We start from the raw sequence: 26,025 nt of genomic DNA on the forward strand, positions 1-26,025 counted from the left end.
GTAGAGTTATGGTAAGTCAGGGGTATGTTAGACTAGAGTTGGGGTACGTTAGACTAGAGTTAGGGTAGGTCAGGGGTATGTTAGAATAGGTCACGGGTACGTTAGAGTAGAGTTATGGTAGGTCAGGGGTACGTTAGACTAGAGTTAGGGTAGGTCAGGGGTACGTTAGAGTAGAGTTATGGTAGGTCAGGGGTATGTTAGACTAGAGTTGGGGTAGGTCAGGGGTATGTTAGACTAGAGTTAGAGTAGGTCAGGGGGTTAGAGTTAGTAGGTCAGACGTTAGAGTAGTAGGGTAGTAGGTTCAGGTCAGGGGTACGTTAGAGTAGAGTTAGGGTAGGTCAGGGGTACGTTAGATTAGAGTTATGGTAGGTCAGGGGTACGTTAGATTAGAGTTATGGTAGGTCAGGGTACGTTAGATTAGAGTTATGGTAGGTCAGGGGTACGTTAGATTAGAGTTAGGGTAGGTCAGGGTATGTTAGACTAGCGTTAGGGTAGGTCAGGGGTATGTTAGAGAAGAGTTAGGGTAGGGTAGGTCAGGGGTATGTTAGAGTAGAGTTAGGGTAGGTCAGGGGTATGTTAGAGTAGAGTTAGGGTAGGTCAGGGGTACGTTAGAGTAGAGTTAGGGTAGGTCAGGGGGGTATGTAAGACTAGCGTTAGGGTAGGTCAGGGGTATGTTAGAGTAGAGTTAGGGTAGGTCAGGGGTATGTTAGAGTAGAGTTATGGTAGGTCAGGGGTACGTTAGAGTAGAGTTAGGGTAGGTCAGGGGTACATTAGAGTAGAGTTATGGTAGGTCAGGGGTAGGTTAGACTAGAGTTAGGGTAGGTCAGGGGTACGTTAGACTAGAGTTAGGGTAGGTCAGGGGTATGTTAGAGTAGAGTTAGGGTAGGTCAGGGTACGTTAGAATAGGTTAGGGTAGGTCGTTAGAGTAGAGTTAGGGTAGGTCAGGGGTACGTTTAGAGTAGAGTTAGGGTAGGTCAGGGGTACGTTAGAGTAGAGTTAGGGTAGGTCAGGGGTACGTTAGAGTAGAGTTAGGGTAGGTCAGGGGTACGTTAGAGTAGAGTTAGGGTAGGTCAGGGGTACGTTAGAGTAGAGTTAGGGTAGGTCAGGGGTACGTTAGAGTAGAGTTAGGGTAGGTCAGGGGTACGTTAGATTAGAGTTATGGTAGGTCAGGGGTACGTTAGATTAGAGTTATGGTAGGTCAGGGTACGTTAGATTAGAGTTATGGTAGGTCAGGGTACGTTAGATTAGAGTTATGGTAGGTCAGGGGTACGTTAGATTAGATTTAGGGTAGGTCAGGGGTATGTTAGACTAGTGTTAGGGTAGGTCAGGGGTATGTTAGAGTAGAGTTAGGGTAGGGTAGGTCAGGGGTATGTTAGAGTAGAGTTAGGGTAGGTCAGGGGTATGTTAGAGTAGAGTTAGGGTAGGTCAGGGGTATGTTAGAGTAGAGTTATGGTAGGTCAGGGGTACGTTAGATTAGAGTTAGGGTAGGTCAGGGGTATGTTAGAGTAGAGTTATGGTAGGTCAGCGTTACGTTAGACTAGAGTTAGGGTAGGTCAGGGGTATGTTAGAGTAGAGTTATGGTAGGTCAGGGGTACGTTAGAGTAGAGTTAGGGTAGGTCAGGGGTATGTTAGACTAGTGTTAGGGTAGGTCAGGGGTATGTTAGACTAGAGTTAGGGTAGGTCAGGGGTACGTTAGACTAGAGTTAGGGTAGGTCAGGGGTATGTTAGAGTAGAGTTAGGGTAGAACAAGGGTCACGTTAGAATAGGTCAAGGGTACGTTAGAGTAGAGTTATGGTAGGTCAGGGGTACGTTAGACTAGAGTTAGGGTAGGTCAGGGTACGTTAGAGTAGAGTTAGGGTAGGTCAGGGGTATGTTAGAGTAGAGTTAGGGTAGGTCAGGGGTATGTTAGACTAGAGTTAGGGTAGGTCAGGGGTACGTTAGAGTAGAGTTAGGGTAGGTCAGGGGTATGTTAGAGTAGAGTTAGGGTAGGTCAGGGGTATGTTAGACTAGAGTTAGAGTAGGTCAGGGGTATGTTAGATTAGAGTTAGGGTAGGTCAGGGGTACGTTAGATTAGAGTTAGGGTAGGTCAGGGGTACGTTAGATTAGAGTTAGGGTAGGTCAGGGGTATGTTAGAGTAGAGTTAGGGTAGGTCAGGGGTATGTTAGACTAGTGTTAGGGTAGGTCAGGGGTATGTTAGAGTAGAGTTAGGGTAGGGTAGGTCAGGGGTATGTTAGAGTAGAGTTATGGTAGGTCAGGGGTATGTTAGACTAGAGTTAGGGTAGGTCAGGGGTATGTTAGAGTAGAGTTAGGGTAGGTCAAGGGTATGTTAGAATAGGTCACGGGTACGTTAGAGTAGAGTTATGGTAGGTCAGGGGTATGTTAGACTAGAGTTAGGGTAGGTCAGGGGTATGTTAGACTAGAGTTAGAGTAGGTCAGGGGTACGTTAGATTAGAGTTAGGGTAGGTCTGGGGTACGTTAGATTAGAGTTAGGGTAGGTCAGGGGTACATTAGATTAGAGTTAGGGTAGGTCAGGGGTATGTTAGAGTAGAGTTAGGGTAGGTCAGGGGTACGTTAGATTAGAGTTATGGTAGGTCAGGGGTACGTTAGATTAGAGTTATGGTAGGTCAGGGGTACGTTAGATTAGAGTTATGGTAGGTCAGGGGTACGTTAGATTAGAGTTAGGGTAGGTCAGGGGTATGTTAGACTAGCGTTAGGGTAGGTCAGGGGTATGTTAGAGTAGAGTTAGGGTAGGGTAGGTCAGGGGTATGTTAGAGTAGAGTTAGGGTAGGTCAGGGTATGTTAGAGTAGAGTTAGGGTAGGTCAGGGGTATGTTAGAGTAGAGTTATGGTAGGTCAGGGGTACGTTAGACTAGAGTTAGGGTAGGTCAGGGGTATGTTAGAGTAGAGTTATGGTAGGTCAGGGGTACGTTAGAGTAGAGTTAGGGTAGGTCAGGGGTATGTTAGACTAGCGTTAGGGTAGGTCAGGGGTATGTTAGAGTAGAGTTAGGGTAGGTCAGGGGTATGTTAGAGTAGAGTTATGGTAGGTCAGGGGTATGTTAGACTAGAGTTAGGGTAGGTCAGAGGTACGTTAGACTAGAGTTAGGGTAGGTCAGGGGTATGTTAGAGTAGAGTTATGGTAGGTCAGGGGTACGTGTTAGATTAGAGTTAGGGTAGGTCAGGGGTACGTTAGAGTAGAGTTATGGTAGGTCAGGGATACGTTAGACTAGAGTTAGGGTAGGTCAGGGGTACGTTAGAGTAGAGTTATGGTAGGTCAGGGGTATGTTAGACTAGAGTTAGGGTAGGTCAGGGGTATGTTAGACTAGAGTTAGAGTAGGTCAGGGGTACGTTAGATTAGAGTTAGGGTAGGTCAGGGGTACGTTAGATTAGAGTTAGGGTAGGTCAGGGGTACGTTAGATTAGAGTTATGGTAGGTCAGGGGTACGTTAGATTAGAGTTATGGTAGGTCAGGGGTACGTTAGATTAGAGTTATGGTAGGTCAGGGGGTTAGACGTTAGGTTAGAGTTATGGTAGGTCAGGGGTACGTTAGATTAGAGTTAGGGTAGGTCAGGGGTACGTTAGATTAGAGAGTAGGTCAGGGGGTTAGGTCAGAGTTAGGGTAGGTCAGGGGTACGTTAGAGTAGAGTTAGGGTAGGTCAGGGGTACATTAGATTAGAGTTATGGTAGGTCAGGGGTACATTAGATTAGAGTTATGGTAGGTCAGGGGTACATTAGACTAGAGTTATGGTAGGTCAGGGGTACGTTAGATTAGAGTTAGGGTAGGTCAGGGGTACGTTAGATTAGAGTTATAGTAGGTCAGGGGTACGTTACGTTAGATTAGAGTTGTGGTAGGTCAGGGGTACGTTAGATTAGAGTTATGGTAGGTCAGGGGTACGTTAGATTAGAGTTATGGTAGGTCAGGGGTACGTTAGATTAGAGTTAGGGTCAGGTCAGGGTTAGGGTACGTTAGGGTAGAGTTAGGGTAGGTCAGGGGTACGTTAGAGTAGAGTTAGGGTAGGTCAGGGGTACATTAGATTAGAGTTATGGTAGGTCAGGGTACATTAGATTAGAGTTATGGTAGGTCAGGGGTACATTAGACTAGAGTTATGGTAGGTCAGGGGTACGTTAGATTAGAGTTATAGTAGGTCAGGGGTACGTTAGATTAGAGTTATGGTAGGTCAGGGGTACGTTAGATTAGAGTTATGGTAGGTCAGGGGTACGTTAGATTAGAGTTAGGGTAGGTCAGGGGTACGTTAGATTAGAGTTAGGGTAGGTCAGGGGTACGTTAGATTAGAGTTAGGGTAGGTCAGGGGTATGTTAGAGTAGATTTAGGGTAGGTCAGGGGTACATTAGATTAGAGTTATGGTAGGTCAGGGGTACATTAGATTAGAGTTATGGTAGGTCAGGGGTACATTAGATTAGAGTTATGGTAGGTCAGGGGTACATTAGACTAGAGTTAGGGTAGGTCAGGGGTACATTAGAGTAGAGTTAAAGTAGGTCTGGTGTATGTTAGAGTCGCTCAGGGGTACGTTAGAATAGGCTAATGGTAGGTTAGAGTAGGGGTCAGTTGTGCCAGAAGTGAGTTAAGGCTGTACCTGTAACCTGGTCCACCAGGATGCGGGAGGTGATGATGCGTCCGTACTGGGAGAACAGCTGCTCCATGTCCTTCTGGGTCATGGTCTTAGGCAGACCGCTCACATACAGGTTGGCATCACGGATAGATGCTGAACTGGGACGGGCGTACGATACCTACAGCACATCAATGAAACACACATTTTAATACTGATATCAAATCAAAGGTTTCCCATATCTTTACTGTACATAAAACCATATAGTCATTTTTTTATTTACCCAGGTAAATTAAGTGAGAACACATTCTCATTTACAGCAACAACCTAGGGGAATAGATGAATGATCCAATTTTAAACTGGGGATGATTAGGTGACATTATGAGGGCCAGATTACCAGGGTTAACACCCCTACTCTTACAATAAGTGACATGGGATCTTTTAGTGACCACAGAGAGTCAGGACACCCGTTTAACATCCCATCCAGAAGACAGCACTTTACACGGGGCAATGTCCCTCGTCACTGCCTTGGGGAATTGGGATATTTTTTTTTAGACCAGGGGAAAGAGTGCCTCCTACTGGCCCTCCAACACCACTTCCAGCAGCATCTGGTCTCCCATCCAGGGACTGACCAGGACCAAATCTGCTTAGCTTCAGCAACAAGCCAGCAGTGGGATGCAGGGTGGTATGCTGCTGGCTTGTAGCCATGCATGAATATTCATTTTGACTCATCTTTTTTGTCAATGTGTGTGACTGTTTTTTGGAACGCTTTGTGACTGATTGTGTCCACCGTTGTGCAAAGTTAACATTAGTATTCTATGGTGAGACTATAGTGTGACTTAGATTGATTATAAAAATGTCTACACATTCATGCGTTGGCGTGTATGAAAGCCAGTGAGAGAGTATGATAGATAGTGAGAGTCAGTGCATTGTTGTGAGTGGTCTGCCTGTTTGTTTCGGATGGAGGGAGAGGGAGTGAGTGTTGCCAGAGATAAGCTGATCTCCCCTCCATCTCCTGCCTCTTTCCTTTGTTTCCAGCCTCGAGGGAGAACAGCTCCACTGGCAACCAGCAAACAATATAAATAGATCACAAGACAGCATCCTGACTATCAACTCACTAAAACATTCACTCCTTATTATATAAACACATACTCACATATACAAGTACAGTATAACTTGAATGAATGTGTTTTAGATATAAATTTGGGACATTTCTAGTGACTGAACATTTATATTGACATGAACATTTAGAGTATTATCATGCCTTGCACAACACATAGCCGATGGATGTATTTGACCCATTGAGTTTAGAGAATAAAGTTATCCTCATTCTAAATGGTGCAGTGAGTGTGCAGGACTCCAGTATTGTGTAGAGTGTGTGTGGACAGGGTGTGTGATGCAGTGATTGGGGGTGCTAGAGAATGGGAGGGGGTAGTGGAGGCTACCCTATAATTAACCCTCTCCCTGTCTCTCCTACAGTACAGATGGTGCCTGCAGCCCATATGGCCCCTAATCCTGCCATTGGCATTCTGCTCCCCAAGCTACTCCCTACCCTTTACTCCTCCTGCCCCCTCCCGCCATCTTACAATGCTTTGGTGGAAATATGACATTTGCTTGGTCATTGTTTTATGACTGTATAATATGAATTGATTTTCAAAATAGCCCTACTGATAATATAAAAATATTTATTTATTTTAACAATTGCAATAACAACATTAACAACAATATAAATAACAACCACAAAATGTATACATTTTATGTAATTTATATCGGCCCAATAATTTTGGTATTATATTGCCAACAGTAGTAATAATATCATTATTGCCCTCTAAATACAATATATGTGTATTTGTACACTAATGTAACTAAAACATATTGTAGAAATAATGATTAACAATATGATTGCCACCTGTCTGTATAACTCCAAAGCCCAACCCAGCTCCTGATGCTGTTGACTCTCTCTGCCCCAGTCTTTCAGTAGTCTGATTTGAACTAAGCCTGCACTTTATCCCAATCTATGATCTACTTTGATCAGGTGGGAGGAGGGGGGCAGAGGGACGGATGGAGTAGTGTTTAATCTGCCCCCCCCCCCATCCATATTGGGGACAAAGAAGCCCCCTAATTAGGCCAGATTGGAGGCAGATGGGGGAGCCTGAACTGACCCCCGTGCCCCACAGTGAGACTCCCTGATTACATTTCCATCACAATCACCTCTGCATGCTGCTAGCCTCTTGCTTTCTGACCTCCACTCTCCCTCTCTCCACTCTCCCTCTCTCATTTCTTGTTCTGCTCACTTCCTTTGTTCCTGCGACCCCTCCTGTTTTTTCCTCCTTCCCCTCTTGTCACGTCTGCCTCTCTCGCCACCTACCTTTCTTTGAGTTGCTCCCCGCCTTTCTCTTGGTCTTCCACAGCGTACTGAAGCAGAGAAGATGGAGAGTGGCACAGGTTGAAAAGCAGGAAGCAGAGGTGCTCTTACCTTAATTGTTTTGGTCTGCAGTTTGAGACCGTTGAGTGTGTTGATGGCCTTGTCTGCGTCATTGGGATCCACATAGTTTACGAACCCATAGCCCAAACTCTGGCCTAAATCGTTGAAAACAGATATCGATAATGGTCCTTTAGAAACTGTTTTTGCACCAAAATAACTGTACCAACAGGTACATATGCTGTATGTGATTATTTGTTATCCTCCAACTAGAAATATATTTTGTTTGTCTGTCTATTCATCAACTGTACCTGCTGAAGCATCATGAATACCTGTAATCTTGTCTCGGACCAGTTTGCAGGATTCAATCTCTCCAATGCTACCGAACAGGCTCTTGAATTCTTCCTGGGTCATGTTCTGAGGCAGGTAGTTGACGATTAGGTTTGTCTTGCTGTCATCTGTGGCACCGTTGGTGCTGATGACTGGCCCGTTAGGCAGGCTGGTTCCGCTCGGACCGTTGGACACCTGGGTTTCCATGGTGCTGATTATCTGCTGAGGAAAAGGAAGAATATAGAACCCTGTGTACAAATAATATACATCCGCAGTAATAACACACAGTAGAGTAATGGTGGGCGTTGTTAGTAGGCCTTTTAATATAGACTCATTGAATGAATGTCCGCTCTGTCATTGTCAGCTAGGGAAGAGGTCAGACATCAGCTGAGGGGGTGGAAGGATACGAGGCAGGGATAGCAGTAGACTATACACAGACCCCTCTCTCTCCCTCCCTGTTTCCCCTCCTCTCTCCTCCCCCGCTCTTTCGCTCTCTCGCTGCCTCTGGGCCCTGCAGATGTCACAGTCCTTTTTCCCTGTTTCCTCCTCCCATCCCCCAGCCTCCATCCATCCATCCAGCCACAGGGTCAAACAGTATTACATCATTACAGGGTCCTAAGTATTGGTGGTGGTGGGGCAGGTGGGGCAGTGGGCTTTGGGACGTGGAGGTTGACATTGCAGACAAAAGAGAAAGTGACATGGTCTAATCTGCTCAGGCCAAACATCTCTGAAGGCTGTCATGTAGCCACATGGAACGTTTCAACCCCAAAAATACATTCTGGCTTTTAGTGTGCTCACTTTCTTTTGTAAGTGTCTGTTTGTGACACCGACTCAAACTTGTTTGTGCAAGTGGATGGATGGAGTGAGTGAGTATTTGTGCCCACTAGAGGTGTGTTGGTGTCATTGTGTGTTGCTCTGGAGTACACCATGTTGCTTCATTTGACCCACAGGGGATTGTCTTCATGGAACAGCTGTGTGTGCAGGTCAGAAACTAAACTTCCCGCTATCTCTCCTTTTCTCTCCCTCTCTCCCTGCTCCATCTATTCCATTCATCCGCTCCTCCTTTTCACCATTCTGTGTAGAATATTATCTGTTGACAGACTGTGTAAACAAGCTAGTACAAAGATGTTGTCCCTGTATTACTGGCCTCCTGGGCTCCACCCAAACTGATACAAATGTTCATTTTGGCTCCTTGTTCCATTTCCTGGTATAGTGTACCTGGGAAGTGTGGTTTAAATAAGTACCATTATTCAGGCTGGTATCTGTGAGCCTGGCTGGCATGGTGACTGCAGGTCTCAGACTGGTGGGTGCTATAAGGCGTTTACCGCCAAAGCTCCAGAGGTCTCACAGTGCAGCCTAAGCTTCTAGAATTATTTGAGTGAGATACAATATTACCAGTGGTTTTACTACTGTTTGTCTGTTGTTTTGGTTATAGTCTATGTTCGTCATTTTCCCTTTTGTGTGGCAGGGTTTACTTTTGATGTTTATCCATTCAACTTAATGGAGGAGACTGAGTAGTGTTCCTTTCCCCTGCTATGGACATATTACCCTAAAAGCATTCATTGCTTTGATGATATTCCCCAAGCCCTGTTGTAGCTCTTAGTGTCCCCCATCTTGTTTCCCCCCTCCGTGCTCATGCCCCTCTCTGTCTCGCTCTCTCTCTGTCTCTGTCTCTCTCTCTCCTCCTTCTAACCTGATTTCTGCCTTGAGCTGTACCCCATGTTGCCCAGGTAACAGCGGCTTCAAGACTGTTGCTAATGGCTGGCTGACTTTTGGTTGTCTGTAAGTGTGTGTGTGTTTGTGCGTGTGTGTGTGTGTGTGTGTGTGTGTGCGTGCGTGCGTGTGTGTGTGTGTGTGTGTGTGTGCGTGCGTGCGTGCGTGCGTGCGTGTGTGTGTGTGTGTGTGGACAGAAAGATAGAGGCAGAGACAACGACATAATCCATCTCTGTTGGGCAGATATTGTTTTTCTCCATCTATTAATGTTCGATGGCTTTGCGGAAGCAGAGAATATATTTAAGTCAAATTGACATTGACAGGGAGAGAACATCAGAGGGAGAGGAAAGAGGAGAGGGAAAGGGGAAGGGAGTGAATTATGACAGCCTAAAAATAAAACACTGCAAACACACATATCTAAGAAGCACATGAGAGCTACTGCAAAGTAGACTAGCCATCCATCATACAATACACATGTTTTGGGCTTCTTTGGTCTCGACTAGAGCGGTATGATCTGCTGATCTAGGGACTGCACTGGAACAGAACATGGACAGAAGGTTCTACAATACCCAGTTAAAAGATCATCCTTCATGCATAATGGGAATGAACAAATAGTCCACATGGGTTTCATAAAATGCATCTATCTAATATGTGTAACCATGTAACACACAAACGTCCGAAAATAAAGGAAATAGTAATATTTTCTGAATTTGTCACAGAACTGACCAAATATTACAGCCCTTTGCAGAAAGACACTAAATCCCAGCAAATTTGACTTGTCAACTGAAATAGACCTCAGTGTGGCAGTCCAGGCATCCACAGTGACAAGTTCTAAAGTTATATAATTCCCAGGCTCAGACTGGCCACAGAGACACAGAGGGAGACTGGCTGACACAAGCAACATCTAACATCACCCTGAGATCTCCATGCCAACAAGCAGGAGGATGACAAAAACAGAAGAGTGCTTTTAGGATGCTACAAATAGAACAAGTCGTAATTTTCATCAGTTAGCCTTTACAAAGAAATTAGTGGAAAATATCAACTACATCCATAACAATATCCAAGTACTGATATGGCAAGGATGTAGGCATACCCATCTGGCCATAAATAAAGGCCTAACCAGCCCACCTCTGATAGGCTAATTCTATTCATGATTTATTTTGCTAATCATGATGAATGACAACAAAGAGAGTAACCAGACACAAACGCATTAAACACACAACCCCAACACTTTCAGATTTCTGCTGTTGGTTGGGCCAGCTCTTCTTCTCCTTGTCCCGGCACTAGATGTGCCTTTCTTTTTCTATTTCTAGGACCTGAGAGATCTCCCTCAATATTTAATGGACTGCATCCTCAGCATCGCCTACACATGGACCCAGACTTGCACGCAAACAAGAGCCCAGAGCCCTACCTCCTCTCCTCTCTCTGCCTGCCGAGTGGAGCGAGCACAGCACACAGATCACCTACACTTGACAATGCTCAATTACAAAACACAGCAACATTACATGACCCAAATGTAAATACAGATACGGGCAGCGTCGTCTTCTTAAAATTGTCTTTCCCCATGTCTATATACATGACTGCTGTTGCTTTCCTACAAATGGAAGGTGAAGACCTGTCCTAAGAGGAAAAGCAGCAGTCTGCCACATACAGTATTCAGGCCAGCTTTTGTCATGTCCCGATAAAGGTCAAAGCATATGATGTGATTACCCTTTACGGAAATCACTGTAATTGTATCAGCCAGAAGACTGGGCTCAGATGGAACTGAGATTCTCATGCTAGGCCTTATTGTTCCTAAGTGTTTCCAATGGGAATCAAACACAGGTCCATACACTGGTGTCAAGACTGCTCTCTACATTCTAAAAAGGGATTTGTCACTAGATTCTTCTGATAATGTCAAATGTGCTTGGCATCGACTCTTTTCGTGTTCAGGAACATTCCTAGCATAATAAAACATTGCTCAGAAGATTGTTATCTGTAAATCAACCCAAGAGAAAATGAATCAGGTTGTGGCAGTAACAAATAAATCAACAAATTCTATCTTAGCAAAGAATGGGAGGTCAGGAGGAGGCCTCTGCTTATCTACCCACTGATATGGGGAACTATATTACTGCTACACACACTTCCTGTTAGTGCTACCACTGGTGACAACACTGTCACTCATGGGTGATGCAGTCGCACTGTACTTGGAGAGTCATGGAAAATAACCTCTATCTCTGAGTGAGATAAGGTAAGAGAGAGAATTTAAAAAAGGTTAGTTCCTGTTGGCAACAACACCATCAGAAAATACTAGGTTCTGAACATTTCATGTTATTTAGGAGTTGTTGGGTTCTCTTTTTCATGTGCTAACTCATCAGTAAAACACTATTGCAGACACTGTTGTACCACAATACAACCCACCTAAAATGGTAGTGCATTAGTCTCATTTGAGTAACTTTGAAAACGAGGAAACATTTGAAAATCTAATTTCCTGGAACCACCAAAGACAGGGGATTCACTAAACTACGGTTTGGCTCAAGAGAAAGGCCTCGATTTTCAAGGCTTTTTTTCTCTTTCTCATCCTTGTTTTTAAAATATACATCAATCATTCTTTTGGAAGGCCTGAATCGCAAGTGGATTCTAGGCTGGGGTTGTAAATGGGCCTTCTAAATAACACAGATTACAGGATTATCCTAAACAAAAGGCATTAGCCACACTCTCTACAGCTTAAAGGGATCATGGTGGCAGCTGTAAAACAACAGGACAACACAAGTCACAGCCCAACACTCACAACCTTATCCTACATACTCAGTAACTAATGCTCAGCACTAACACTCATTTTTAATAGGCCTATATATAGGCGTTTTCTTTTTGTTATTTAGGAAAATGTGATATTTTAAAATAATTTCCCAGTTTGTCAATACATTTTATGACAGACATAAGCCATGTTGCAAATTCCCTATGAATGTGTTTGTGTGTGTAGCTTTCGTTGAAACCAGGGGCGCTATCCAGAGTGCTGAAGTAGGGAGTGGCTTTCAGGCGATTCCGTTTGAGGCCAGAATGCATTGTCCAAACCATCGAGCCTTTTCTGTAACATTTCAAAATGCTTCATTCACTTCTTTTCACTAATTTAAAATTGTTCGCATTTATTTGACAGAACATCTTCTACCCCTTCCCCATATTTTGGGAAAACAAGACATGTGCGCTCTGTAGGAATTCACAAACCCGAGCGCCTTTTTGCTGAATAAAGGTATTGAAACAACCAAACAAAAGAGCCACCCGTTCCTCCTCTTCTCGCGCGCAGAGACTATGGCAGCTCTATGAATATTAATGTAAACAGTAGCGCTTTGTGTGATGGCCAGGGGCTGCAGGACGCTCCCGGAACAATGAACGCCACAATTGCCAACATCATTTCGCTCCAGTAAGTCAGTCATAGGCCTAATAATAATAATAACAATAATAATGTACAACATATATTTTTAGGACATATTACAGGGAAAAAATCAAACGCGGCCTATAAAAACAACAGAAATTGAGGTCTTTTATTCTTATGTAGGCCTACGAGTCTATTTCAGTTCCCTATGGGCCATCTTGAATAAGTAAATATAGAGTATTTCAAAATAAATCAAAATCTATTTAGGCTAAACCTGATTTATCCCTCCAGTTATCCCTTAATCAATCCACTCCATGGTGGATTGATTTTCTAGACGAAATCATTTGACAATACATATAAATACAGGATACATCTTATATTATAAACTCATAGCGTCAAGTTCTATTTAGGCTCGTTTACACTTGGTGGCCTCTGCTGTCCTTGTCCTTGAATCGCGGAAGTGCCCCGGGAAGGTTATCTGACTCAACTGTTTTATTTGCTTGGCACTGCGGTACAGGCAATGCTCACGGAGGACTGCGGAACATGTGGACAGGAACTATAGGCCTACGTGCATGACGCTGACTGGGCTCTGGGCCTGCCTGTTAGCCCAGCTCACGGGCAAACACTGATGAAATAGAAATGGGCTACTATTCAATAAGGACAGCTTAAACATATTGAAGCTATAGGTCTAAGTAATTATCAAGTGGACTATTGATTGAAATAATTGCATTATTATGATCTCAAAGATTTAGGACTTGCAAAATAAGTCTGCTCTTCAGTTTATAAACATGGTCGTGCTCGTGCTCTATTATGTAGGCTACTAGATTTTATTTTGGGCCTACACGACCATCGCAGTAGGCTACCAAGTCCCATGGAATGGTCATTCGATCATTTATGTTGGCCTATATTGCGTAAAATGTCTAAATGGCCGTATTTGTGTTTTTGGTTGCAACAAATTATTATATCCCTTTGGATATTGTAGCAGCCTATTATTTAAAATTGAAAATGGGGTTCTACCTGCACCTGCCATTAAAATCTGTAAATTAAGACGATAGAATATAGGCATAAATCATACTTGATAAATATTTAGCATTTTATATAAAGCATAAATATAGAGCATAAAAAATTGTTATTTAATCATCATTTATATATTTAGCTTGCTCCTTGCACGCCAGTTTTACTTGACCATGAGAACAATACAACGGTAAATCATTCCACCTGCTGACAGGAATAAATTGGAGGCAGCGTCATTAAGTCAAGAGGATGTTTGGAGATGAAAGCTTTGAGACCAAAACCAGCGCGTGCCATCATTATGCGCTCGAGTCCAGCAGAGGCACGCCCAATTCGGCCGTCGGCTATGAGCTAGGCTAATTTAACGCTGCTAAGGCTACATAAACCCTTTAACAAACAGGCGTGATTCAAATGGGCGCTAGTTTTTTTAAAAAAGTGTTATGATGGATGGGTAAAAAAATGGTTATTGTAAAAAAGAAAACGCTAGTCGCCATCCCTCGTTTCGCGGCCTCTGAAATGTCCATCCCATTTACTCCGTTGCATCGCAACAAGAACCCTTAGGAATTTTGACTTGCCTGATTCAATCCAAACCAATGTATCCGTAATCCCCCCCCTTAGTGACTCGACCCTTTTTCTTTGCCTTGCTCTCGATGGGCCCTCAGCCACGGAGGCATCATGTTTTGTCTCAGAAATCCGTCTCGAGCATCCTTGTGCAGTGCCAGGCAGGGCAGGCGGAGAAAGACGTTCTTCCCCCACCACTCTCTACGCAGCTCAGCAGCAGCAGCCGCACGCGGCCTCAGCACCCTCTGCCCCCTACGCCCTTATCGAAAAATGTGTATACAAATAATGCAGCCATGGAGTTTGATATAGCCCAGTGGGCCTATGATAAGCAAATATATAGTCCTCTATAAAATGTCAGAATAAAGCATTTTGCTCTCCAGCGTCGAAGATGCAGGCAGGGATGGAGCCTCGCGCAGGCAGCCGTGGCGCATCGCTCAGCATGACATTACTAATTGCCAGCATCGATCGTTAATCTTGTCAAGACAATATCCCATAACCGCGAGAGCAGTAGTATAAGCCTATTTAGGCCACTATAGCTTATAAATATTGTGTGTAATACATGTGTGTTTGTTTATACCAGTATTATAGCTAGCTAGCCTATCATATATACCATATTATATCATATTCAATATGTGTATTAATACATAGGGCTATATGCATGCATGCATATATGTTTGTGTACAATACAATCAAGTGGAAAACAAAGGGACTGCGCTCCAGAATGTAGCCTATGCAATGCATGCTGCTGCTACAACATCCACCATCCTTGCAAATAGAAGAGAAAAATGAGGCATACGTACAGTAACCATTCTTGACATACAATGAGAGTGATCTAGGTCCTTCTTCGTTTCGCAGGTCTTCAAGCCGTAGGTTGAGTCAATACTATGATCTGTGGTCTTTATATTAGCTGGCCTGTGTATTTACTGTGGAGAGGCCGTGTCCAAATCCAAAAGGAAAAAAAAAAGAAAAAAGGAAAAAAGACAATGTTCACCAGGGGAATCTCAGCCCTCGGAGATTGGTAGGTGTCCTCTGTAGGGTGAAAATGAGGAGAAAGGGGTTTTCTTCAGGATGATGATGAGGGAGAGCTTTCTCTCCGAGTGGCGTGGGCGACAGTTCAGAAAAAAGAGAAGCAGTGATCCCCAACAGGGTGTGTCCAGGGGAGGGTGTTGTGGTTCGGCTGTGTTCTGTGTGTAATATTCCCAGCTCCTCTTGCAGTCTCCTTCTGTGCCTCTGCTGCAATGTTCTTCTTTTATGCGTCCTTCTGGCTGGCAGAGCGCGCTCCTGATTGGCTAATTGTGCAGGGAGGGTACTACACGGCAGCCATTGCCCCTGCGCTCCTCTCCCATTATCCCCTTCAGGAGAGATCACCAGGAGCCCCCCCCCCTTTCTCCTCCCATCTCACTGCCCCCTTCCTCCATCCATCCCCCACTCCCTCCTTCTCTCTGCTTTCTTCCTGCCTCCCCTTCTCCACACACACATGCAGAGCTGAGTGAATAGAGCCTCCACCTGCACTATCAGAACAGATGGGTGCATCAGAAGACAGTAGCTTTCTCTCTCATCTCTCTCTTTCCCTACTCTCTTTACATGTCTTTTCTTCATCCCTAATTTTCCCTCTCTTGAAGCTGTTTTGGACAAAATCAGTGTTTTAGCCTTTGTCCTTGTGAAAAAGGACTGTGTGTGTACATTTCACACAGGGAGTTTGCCGTTTTAATGCAGCCAATCACAGCACAAACAAACAAAAATGGCAAACCATTAAAATCAGGGCGTAATATGGAGCCAATAACAAAGCAGGAAATCACCAAAGCTGACTAATGGGTTGAATGAGGAACCCCTTCCTATTGGCTGTGTTTTCCTCTACAGTTCCAGTCATGTGCAGGGCAGATGGGGGACTAGTAGTGAGTCAGATGCGAATATTTGGATTTGGCTCCTGAATTGATCTGTGTTTATATTCAATATATACTTCAAACATGAAACTGTTATGTTATGAAAATGAAGATAGGCATGTTTTTTGTATAGACAAAAACAGCCCAGCCATGGCAGTGGTAGTGTTAGACAGTATAGTACTCAATGTTTCTGAAACATCCTTCTTTTGAGGAGTTGTCATCTCTCCATCCATCCATCCCTCCCTCCTTCCTCCACAGCAGTGAGTGTGTGGTGAGTGCAGTGCTGACTGAGACAGACTGTTTGGTATCATCTATAATGCATCCTTTGCCCCAGGACATGATGTGTGACAAATGACCTATTTCTGCACAGACCGCCACAGGGCCTTGACCCTGAGGGTGCGTGTGTGACTGCATTTGTGTGTGGTGTGTGTGTGTGTTTGTGTGCGTGTGGGGGGGGTGGATATATACATAGGGGGTTGTTGTTGAAGGGTTGAAGGTGTCAGAGGAAGGCCCTAAAAATTCAAAGACTCCAGCCACCCTAGTCATATACCAGGCGCACCAAGTGTCAAAAGGCTTCTAACAGCTTCCCCCAAGCCATAAGACTCCTGAACAGCTAATCAAAGAGCTACCCAGACTATTTGCATTGCCCCCCCCCCTCTTTTACGCTGCTGCTGCTACTCCCTGTTTATTATCTATGCATAGTCACTTTAATAACTCTACCTACATGTACATATTACCTCCATTACCTTGACTAACCGGTGCCCCTGCACATTGACTCTGTACCGGTACCCCTTGTATAAAGTCTCACTATCATTATTTTACTGCTGCTGTTTCATTATTTGTTACTTTTATTTTACATTTTTAACTTATCTATTTTTTACTTAACACTTATTTTTCTTAAAACTGCATTGTTGATTAGGGCTCATAAGGAAGCATTTCACTGTAGGTTCTACACCTGTTGTATTCAGAGCATGTGACAAATACAATTTGATTTGATGTGTGATTATATTTTTGTTTGTGTAAAATTGCTACTTGTGTGTTCAGTGTTTGTGTATGATGTTAGAGTGTGTGTGCATGGTGTTGCAAGATGTGACTCTCCCACAACAATGGTGTGTTTTCCTGCCTTCCTCTCCCAGACTGACCTTGATGTGTCCTTAGATGTCGCCGCCTTGAAGAAACGATGGGGGAAGCAGGAGGGGGATGGGATGATTATTGGCATTGACTGTGCAGGTTGCAGGCATTTGCATTTAGTGTGTGGATGTTATTTTTGCCGTGGAGGACAGTAGTGGTGCCCATATCAGGATATCTATCCATCTGTATCACTATGTGTGTTTCAATATTCACACATTTGCAGACATAAAACAAACATGCTTGTATAAGAGGCAGACAGTATGGAGTGTGTAGGTGATAAAAGAGGGGACTGTGTGTGTGTATGTGTGTGTGTGTGTGTATGTGCGTGTGTGTGAGTGAGTGATAATGCCTTATGTAGCTACAATATGTCCCGATGTTTACGATGTGCTTATAGATGTGTAATGTACATTTTCTATGCCTATATACATTTAGCCTAGATACTGAAGTGAATGTAAATGTAATGTAAACAGTGTTCTCAGCAATACTACTTTCCAGTTGTAGGCCATAGTATTTGTGGGTTACAGGTCCTGGCCTGAACACAACAGAACTAGTGTAAAGCTGGCAGCTCTAGGCTGATCTTAGCTGCTCCACTGAGTTGAAATAGATGTTAATTCACCACATAATTGTATCGTAGCTTCCTGCTCCTTTGCCTCTCTCTCCCTCTCTGTTTGTTCCACTCCCTCCCTCCATCCCACCCTCTCTCTCTCTCTCTTCCTGTACCTCTCTTCCTCTCTCTGTCCTTGTCCTGCAGCTCTCTCCCCCAGACCAGTCAGTTTGTGAATGTGGGCCCTGTCTGATATTTTACATAATTGCCTTACATAAGTAGCCAGCTCAGCTCAGAGCTTGGATGATATTAGCGGAGATGAATATTGCATGAGGAAAGCACTCGTTAAGCGTTAATAAGAGGATAGAGATGGGCCCCGCTGTCAGTCTGTCTTAACCCCGCCCCCACTGTTCACTGTTCTGTCAAGCACTGACTCTATTCAGTATGTACTGTACGTGTTTGTGTGTGTGTGTATGTGTGTGAAAGTGTGTGTGTGTGAAAGTGTGTGTGTGTGAAAGTGTGTGTGTAGCCTATGTATTGTATGTGAGTGTCTGCTAGAGAGGCAGATTTTGTCATTAGGTGCTTGTGTGTTGTGTTTTCTGCTTTGTTTGCTGAATAAAAGCGGCTCTTGTGTCACAAAGGCGCCCAGGTCTTTTAACTGACTGCAGCCCCTGGCATTTGCAGTTCACACTTAGTGTGAATAAACAGGCTTAATTGCGGTCCCTCATTAGAAGGCCCTGGTTGGCAGCAGGGCAGGCTGCAGCTGAATCCTCCCTGTGGGTAGGAGGAGAGGGCACCTCAAGCACCTATTGTACAGCTCTCTGAATTAAAGGATCAAGCATTGCTTTTAGCCTGAAAACCTTTTGTTGTTCTACTGATTATTTTCTTATTTCTAGGGGCCCTTCTCGCCAGTAGAGGTGATTAGGAATCCTGTTGCATGGGTTGGGATTCTGAAGGAGCCCTCAGGCGTTCTATTGTTCTAACTCATATAGCTGTCTTAATGTGCTGATTTGATGTCTGCAGAAACCGTATAGAATGCATATTTGGTGGCACTGGGAGAAATGTATACATTTTGAGCAGATTATTAATATGTACAGTGCCTTGCGAAAGTATTCGGCCCCCTTGAACTTTGCGACCTTTTGCCACATTTCAGGCTTCAAACATAAAGATATAAAACTGTATTTTTTTGTGAAGAATCAACAACAAGTGGGACACAATCATGAAGTGGAACAACATTTATTGGATATTTCAAACTTTTTTAACAAATCAAAAACTGAAAAATTGGGCGTGCAAAATTATTCAGCCCCTTTACTTTCAGTGCAGCAAACTCTCTCCAGAAGTTCAGTGAGGATCTCTGAATGATCCAATGTTGACCTAAATGACTAATGATGATAAATACAATCCACCTGTGTGTACTCAAGTCTCCGTATAAATGCACCTGCACTGTGATAGTCTCAGAGGTCCGTTAAAAGCGCAGAGAGCATCATGAAGAACAAGGAACACACCAGGCAGGTCCGAGATACTGTTGTGAAGAAGTTTAAAGCCGGATTTGGATACAAAAAGATTTCCCAAGCTTTAAACATCCCAAGGAGCACTGTGCAAGCAATAATATTGAAATGGAAGGAGTATCAGACCACTGCAAATCCACCAAGACCTGGCCGTCCCTCTAAACTTTCAGCTCATACAAGGAGAAGACTGATCAGAGATGCAGCCAAGAGGCCCATGATCACTCTGGATGAACTGCAGAGATCTACAGCTGAGGTGGGAGACTCTGTCCATAGGACAACAATCAGTCATATATTGCACAAATCTGGCCTTTATGGAAGAGTGGCAAGAAGAAAGCCATTTCTTAAAGATATCCATAAAAAGTGTTGTTTAAAGTTTGCCACAAGCCACCTGGGAGACACACCAAACATGTGGAAGAAGGTGCTCTGGTCAGATGAAACCAAAATTGAACTTTTTGGCAACAATGCAAAACGTTATGTTTGGTGTAAAAGCAGCATCATGGTTTGGGCCTGCTTTTCTTCAGCAGGGACAGGGAAGATGGTTAAAATTGATGGGAAGATGGATGGAGCCAAATACAGGACCATTCTGGAAGAAAACCTGATGGAGTCTGCAAAAGACCTGAGACTGGGACGGAGATTTGTCTTCCAACAAGACAATGATCCAAAACATAAAGCAAAATCTACAATGGAATGGTTCAAAAATAAACATATCCAGGTGTTAGAATGGCCAAGTCAAAGTCCAGACCTGAATCCAATTGAGAATCTGTGGAAAGAACTGAAAACTGCTGTTCACAAATGCTCTCCATCCAACCTCACTGAGCTCGAGCTGTTTTGCAAGGAGGAATGGGAAAAAATGTCAGTCTCTCGATGTGCAAAACTGATAGAGACATACCCCAAGCGACTTACAGCTGTAATCGCAGCAAAAGGTAGCGCTACAAAGTATTAACTTAAGGGGGCTGAATAATTTTGCACGCCCAATTTTTCAGTTTTTGATTTGTTAAAAAAGTTTGAAATATCCAATAAATGTCGTTCCACTTCATGATTGTGTCCCACTTGTTGTTGATTCTTCACAAAAAAATACAGTTTTATATCTTTATGTTTGAAGCCTGAAATGTGGCAAAAGGTTGCAAAGTTCAAGGGGGCCGAATACTTTCGCAAGGCACTGTATGTAAACTTCACAGATTCTGAAATACAATATTCATGTGATATATATATCCATTTCTCTCTTAGGTGGTGAAAATAGAATACTGTAGTTTTTCTGCATTCATATGAGATACAATACTATGCAGACAGTGTATACTAAAATGAGATTGCCATTGACTATACTGTTTATTTCTGCATCAATTCCATAGAAGAAAACCTGAAGGCTAGTTCAGCTATGAACTTTTTAGACGGATCATTTCATGGCACTCCTATTAATGGAATCAGTCCGACACTTCTCTTGTCATGTCAGGTATGTCCAATGAGTGAAGCACTCAACAGAATATTCACATTCAAGTGCTGGGCCCCAAATGATATGAGGATTAGAAAAGCCTGTGTTAAGATTCATTGAAAAGATGTACTTGTGATTAAACAATTACCATTCTAATTCGGTATCCACATCACACTCCTATCAGCCATAAATGGAATGGCAAGAACAGGCACTACACAGTGCATCAACACATTACTGATAACTGTTGCTAGTTGCAAATGAGAAAATTATCATAAATAACAACCATTCGAAGTGACAAAGGTGCTGTGCAAAATGCCTACATGAGGATATCAAATGTTTGGTTTTTAATATAAACTGGTGATTTTTTTTGGTGGTTGATAAATGTCAATAGCTTTTAGCGGTGTTCTCCTAACTGAGAAACATCCCAGTTCTTTGTTTTAACAGAATAATGGAATCTGGACTGCGAATGTGTTCGGGTTTCACATGATAATGGCAATGACATTAATGACAGAACAACCAGAAGTCTGAATCAATTATGCATTAAGTTCATAATGTGCTCACTTCCTGTACTAGTATTACATCACAATATATCACAATACACATTACCGCTTCATTACATGAAGACTACATTACATCATACTTGAAGGTCACATTGCATTAAGGTTATTTGTTTAATGGCTGACAAGTTATTTCTCTCCCGTTTGATTCAATTATCAACCCTTGGTTGCCTTATGATGCCGTAGTATGTATTAATGGATGCATGTATGAGTCTGTTCTGTGGGTGTTTTGCGCATGCCTGTGTGTGTGTATTTGGGGGATGGGTAGTGATGGAGCAGACAGCCTCAGGTTAATAGTGGTCTCTGTACTGGGGTGAGCTCTGGGCAATGCAGGGTTTCATGGTAACAGGGAGGAGGGGGCTCCTGCTTTTAGGAATGGATCCACAATTAAATCAGCCCCTCTTTGAAATGACATTTGTTGATAATGGCTATTGGCTTAATTCAACCCCCGCATGTATTATTTGGCATTTCTCTTGGGCTCTCTCTCTATCCCTTTCTTCATATCTCTCTCTCTCTCTTATCTCTCTCTCTCTCTCTAGCTAGTTTTATCCCTCTATCTGTCTCAATGTGTTGTCTCTGGGCTATTATTAGAGTAGACTGGCTGGTGGGAGGAAGACTCTGAACTTAGATGCCTCTTGTCATCTTTTTACTTATTGATTATATTCTGCTTTCCAAGCTTCTGGATGAGTGTGTGCGTGTGTGTGTGTTTGATTTCAAACCGGAGTGTTAATGTAGTGTATTCTTCTGTGTTAATGTGGGCCATAGGTGCATAACATGTAAGTGCATTATATTTTGTCATGCGTGGGAGAGTATGCAGTCTACATTAATTGTGAATGTGCAAACCCATTATATGTTCAAAAAGTCATAGTGCATTGTGTATTTGTGTGTGTGTGTGCCAGTGTGTGCGTGTGTGTGTGGTTAGAGGAGGTGGGATTGGGTGGGTGTGAGTGCGACCACCCTTTCTGGTAAGGAACATGTTTTACTCTAAACCTCGTTAAATATAGATGGTTATTAATCTTTCATCTCGACCCGTCTGCGTTGGTATCCAGGGAGAAAACCTTAAATACACCCAGCTCTTAGACAATCTCTCTCTTTTCTTCTTCTCCCTTTCCCACTCTCTTTTCCTCTGTCTATCTGTCACATACAAACACCATCACTAAGACGCTAAACTAAATGCAATAACGCAAGAGTGTGGGTGTTTCTTTAGCTCATTGTTATTCATATTGTGTAACAGTTCTGACTCAAAATTCTGTTTTATATGATATTGTACAACAGCTGATGAAACTAACACTTTAAAAGTGTGAAAAAGTAAGTCAATTTTATTTCCTGAAAGTTGCTGGTTGAAAATACAATCCTACACAGGACCTTCTAATCAGCAGGTTTGCATGCGGGGAGTTTGGGCTTTCCATGGTGACATCACCATGTGGTAAATGACAAAGAGAGTTCCAAACCTCTCTGTTAATGACAGCTAGTTTTCAGTTCCCCCTTCCCCACTCAAACTACTCCCAGACGTGCTTGAGAAATAGTATTTATATATATTAAAGGAAATCTATTACAGTAAGGTACTTCATTGTTAACCAGAAATGATATAAAAACGACTGCATTAGGCCTTTAAAAAAAGTATAATCTTTGAAAACGCTTTTGTTTTCACTGTCTCCAATGTTCTCCCTCCACTGTTTCTAATGTTCTCCCTCCACTGTCTCCAATGTTCTCCCTCCACTGTCTCCAATGTTCTCCCTCCACTGTTTCCAATGTTCTCCCTCCACTGTTTCTAATGGAAGTCTTTGGTCTAAAATATTATTTAATGAGAGAGAGAAATAGAACTCCAAAATAGACACCACAGTCAGTCTGAGAAGACATACGATCCTGATTCTCGATGTCTGTGCTCCTCAACAGCACCCCCACGGTATTCTCTTCCTCCTCTCCATCTTCCACCTTTTCCTTCTCCTCACCCTCTCTCATCAGTCCCTCTCCATCCCGCTCTCCCACGCCAATATCTCAGCTCCAGTAATACGAGACTTGAAATCAATAGCACATCAGTCTGTCTGGAACCTCCACTGGAATTAAATATGAATGACTGAGATTGCGGCTCTAGCTACATGCTACTGCGAGAGAGGCATATGGCCCATAGGGGATATGGGGTTTAGCTGAGTTCTCTCCATAAAGACCCATTCTGCTGGCCAGTCCCATAGTGAAATTACTGGGGTATCTGTTGTCTTGTTAGGTTGAGAAGCAGTGTGCAGTGATTTGTTGATGTTGTTGTTTACTAGGATCTCCTTTAGCCCGTCATAGGCTAATCATCAGTGACATACATGTTTATACCAATATTGTTTAGGAGGGTAATTTAGTGCTCTATACTGAAGGGCTTTGGCGTAGTTGGACAGTGTGAACAGTGAAAGGACACGTCACAAAGAGGCGACGGCTAAGGAAGCAAGAAGAATCCGCCAGCCCCGCCCATCCTCCGGTATCAGAGGCAGCAGCACCATTTCAATATGAAAGAGCCCTGTTCAGTTATGAACAGATTGCATCTTACATTTTCAACATTACATCTGAGGACAATGTGCCCTCCTTTTCATCAAGCTTCCACATCCATTCTGTGCACTCTCCTAGAAACACTCTCCATATATTTCCTTATTGTGTCGAGCACCATTTCAATTCCCTGATTGAATATTGTGAAATTAAATTAGTTCCTTTTGCACAGAATGGCTAGATTTTTGATGATGGAAAAGCCTATTATGTGCGTGTGTAAGGTGCAGCTTGCTGGGTAGATGGATTCACTAGAGGCAGGGTGTGGTTAGGCAGAAGCAGACAGAGTGTCTGCTGGGTATACTGTAGGGGATTGGGGGAGCCGTTGCCCCCAGTAAACTAATACTCTGTAATCATCTAAAGGTAGATGTTTTTAGGAGGTGTATTTATCCCATCAGAGATGAAGCAGTTGGTTTGTGACAGATGGTGTGATATTGTTCCCCTGTACAGCCCACAAGTACAACCCCTCCCTCTCTCTATGACAGATGTAGGGGGAGGAACACAGCCCTCTTCTCTTTTCTTTACATTGATTTGGGTGCTTGAACCCTTAGGGACTGGGAGGGGTGGTGATAATGGGGATGGAGGTTTGGTCATTTCTTGCTGGTCAGATAAAATAATCTATAGAGGGTACAGTCGAAGGAATCGTAAACACATTGCATGTATTATACTGTACCACAATCTGCATGTCCTTCACCATGAAACACCCTTCAACAGGGCTGAGTTGTGGTAGGCATTATTGAGCATGGAACTGTGGATATCCACATAAATCTTGGTTAGTGTGACAGCGATGTAAGCAGCCATGCATGTAATGAAGGCAGGAGAAAGTGGAGCTTCTACTGCTGCTGCTCAGGTTGGTAGTGTGACGCCTCAACCGCAATTTCCCAACACACGTCTGCAACGCCATCCAACATATACTGAAGGCTATGCTACGGCTCCAGGTTGTTCGACATATCCTGTACCCTCTGTGTGTATACTGAGTACTAGTGCACTGCATTTTGAAATAATTCAGCTAGCATCATGATTTACTTTGTTAAATGACTCTCTGTCTATTAGCCAAATCTGCAGAAGTGGAGGGATGTGTACTGGCAACTGGGGGATATAGATTTCTGCATTCTACAGTAATTAACCAGATTAGAAAGGATTTTAGAAGTGATTATCCAACCCCCCCTGCTTCCCCACCCTCTTAATGGTAAGACAAGTTCCATTAAAGTTCTAACAGCTGTCCGGTGGGGGTGGCAGATGAGGCCTAGTGCTGCACCTCTCCTCTAGCTCCCTGGAGGGTCAGGGGTCAGTCCAGGGGTAGAGGTTCGAGAAAACACTCTCCTGAAGATGCAACGTGTTGATGCCTTTCGAACCACACAATCAAATAAGCATCTGCCTGCCCCTCAGTGGAGGACAGCAAGAGATACTACTGCACATTAGCTTTATTGACGTTATTGATTATAGCTATTGTCATGACGGGTAATTCCTTCATCATCAGTGTTCAGCTTGTGAAGGTGATACCATTATGTCATCCTTGGTAACACTTGACTTATAGTCAACAGGTGTAAGGCTTCATTACTTGTTATAGACGTATGAGCCTGTCTTATTATGTATCATTTCTTTGCATTTGTTGTTTCTTGATTTAGTTTCGTACATGTAGCCAATTATACAGAATCTCTGTATATTGATAAACCTCTAATCCTCTCTCTTTTTAGCATGTAATTTTCGCATGTTTGTTTTCCTCCCCCGACATGTGGTTTTGCTAAATTGTGAGAGCTTTCATATGTAAAAACACTAGAGGTTTGTTCTTCCTTTTCTCCCCTCAGCACTTAATATGGTAAAAGCCTTTTTATGGCTGCTGAAGTAATGTCCTGGAGCTGGGCCACAGTGAGCAAGACAGGCCCCTCCCCAGGCCGATAGGGAGAGGTAGAGGGGAGGGGGTGGAGATGGGGCGTGCTCTGGGAATGGGCGCGTGGTGGGCGAGCAGGTGGATGACGGGCAGCTGAGGAGTGGATTCTGGGGGGAAGGGAAGTGACATCCATTTTGAAGGACTCTTGGGGTTGCGAGTAACCCCGGAAAAAAAGCTAAGCCCATCTGGAAGTGAGGTGGGGGCTGTTGTGTGAAAGAGATCCAGTGGGTGGTGTCTGACACGCTCTCTTTTGTTCTTTGGTAATGCAGTAGGGATGGAAGGGGTGGGGGGGCTCTCTCGGCTGTGGGGGAGGGGCAGCAACTCGAACAATAGTGCCGGTCTAGGAATTGAAAGCCTTCGATGAACAGAGGAGGGCTAAGGAGGAGAGAATAGAAGGAGGCTAGAGAGGTGGGAAGAATAGACCAGGCGTAGGTACTGTCCACTGACAGTATTAATCAGTGCTATACGAACAAACACAATGCAAGGGCACCACAATGTCACTGCCAAACATACAAGCGCTTCATTAAATTGTTGATTATTGTGTATTTGTATAGTATTTGCTAGACATTCTACTGCACTATTGGAGCTAGTAACATAAACATTT

The 26,025-nt window shown here is 43.6% G+C and overlaps 1 protein-coding gene across 14 annotated transcripts in view; it reads right to left on the reverse strand.

The window, feature by feature from the left end:
• elavl3 (ELAV like neuron-specific RNA binding protein 3) overlaps positions 1 to 15,255 on the reverse strand; it is a 23,952-nt gene extending 8,697 nt beyond the window's left edge. For 3 of the 14 annotated variants that reach the window (XM_042313251.1, XM_042313250.1, XM_042313247.1), the window contains exons 1-4: positions 14,753 to 15,252; positions 7,297 to 7,537; positions 7,040 to 7,143; positions 4,591 to 4,744 (exon numbers count right to left, since the gene is read on the reverse strand). In XM_042313251.1, the coding sequence (XP_042169185.1) occupies positions 4,591 to 4,744; positions 7,040 to 7,143; positions 7,297 to 7,537; positions 14,753 to 14,770 (517 nt within the window). In that variant the 5' untranslated portion in view covers positions 14,771 to 15,252. Of the gene's footprint in view, positions 1 to 4,590; positions 4,745 to 7,039; positions 7,144 to 7,296; positions 7,538 to 14,752 lie in introns of all 14 variants that reach the window. The other 11 variants (XM_042313252.1, XM_042313253.1, XM_042313245.1 and 8 more) reach the window with 11 other exon arrangements.
• Between the last annotated feature and the right edge of the window lie 10,770 nt (positions 15,256 to 26,025).

Source organism: Oncorhynchus tshawytscha, unplaced genomic scaffold (assembly GCF_018296145.1).
Source record: "Oncorhynchus tshawytscha isolate Ot180627B unplaced genomic scaffold, Otsh_v2.0 Un_contig_1369_pilon_pilon, whole genome shotgun sequence".
In the NCBI taxonomy this organism is placed as follows: Eukaryota; Metazoa; Chordata; class Actinopteri; order Salmoniformes; family Salmonidae; genus Oncorhynchus; species Oncorhynchus tshawytscha.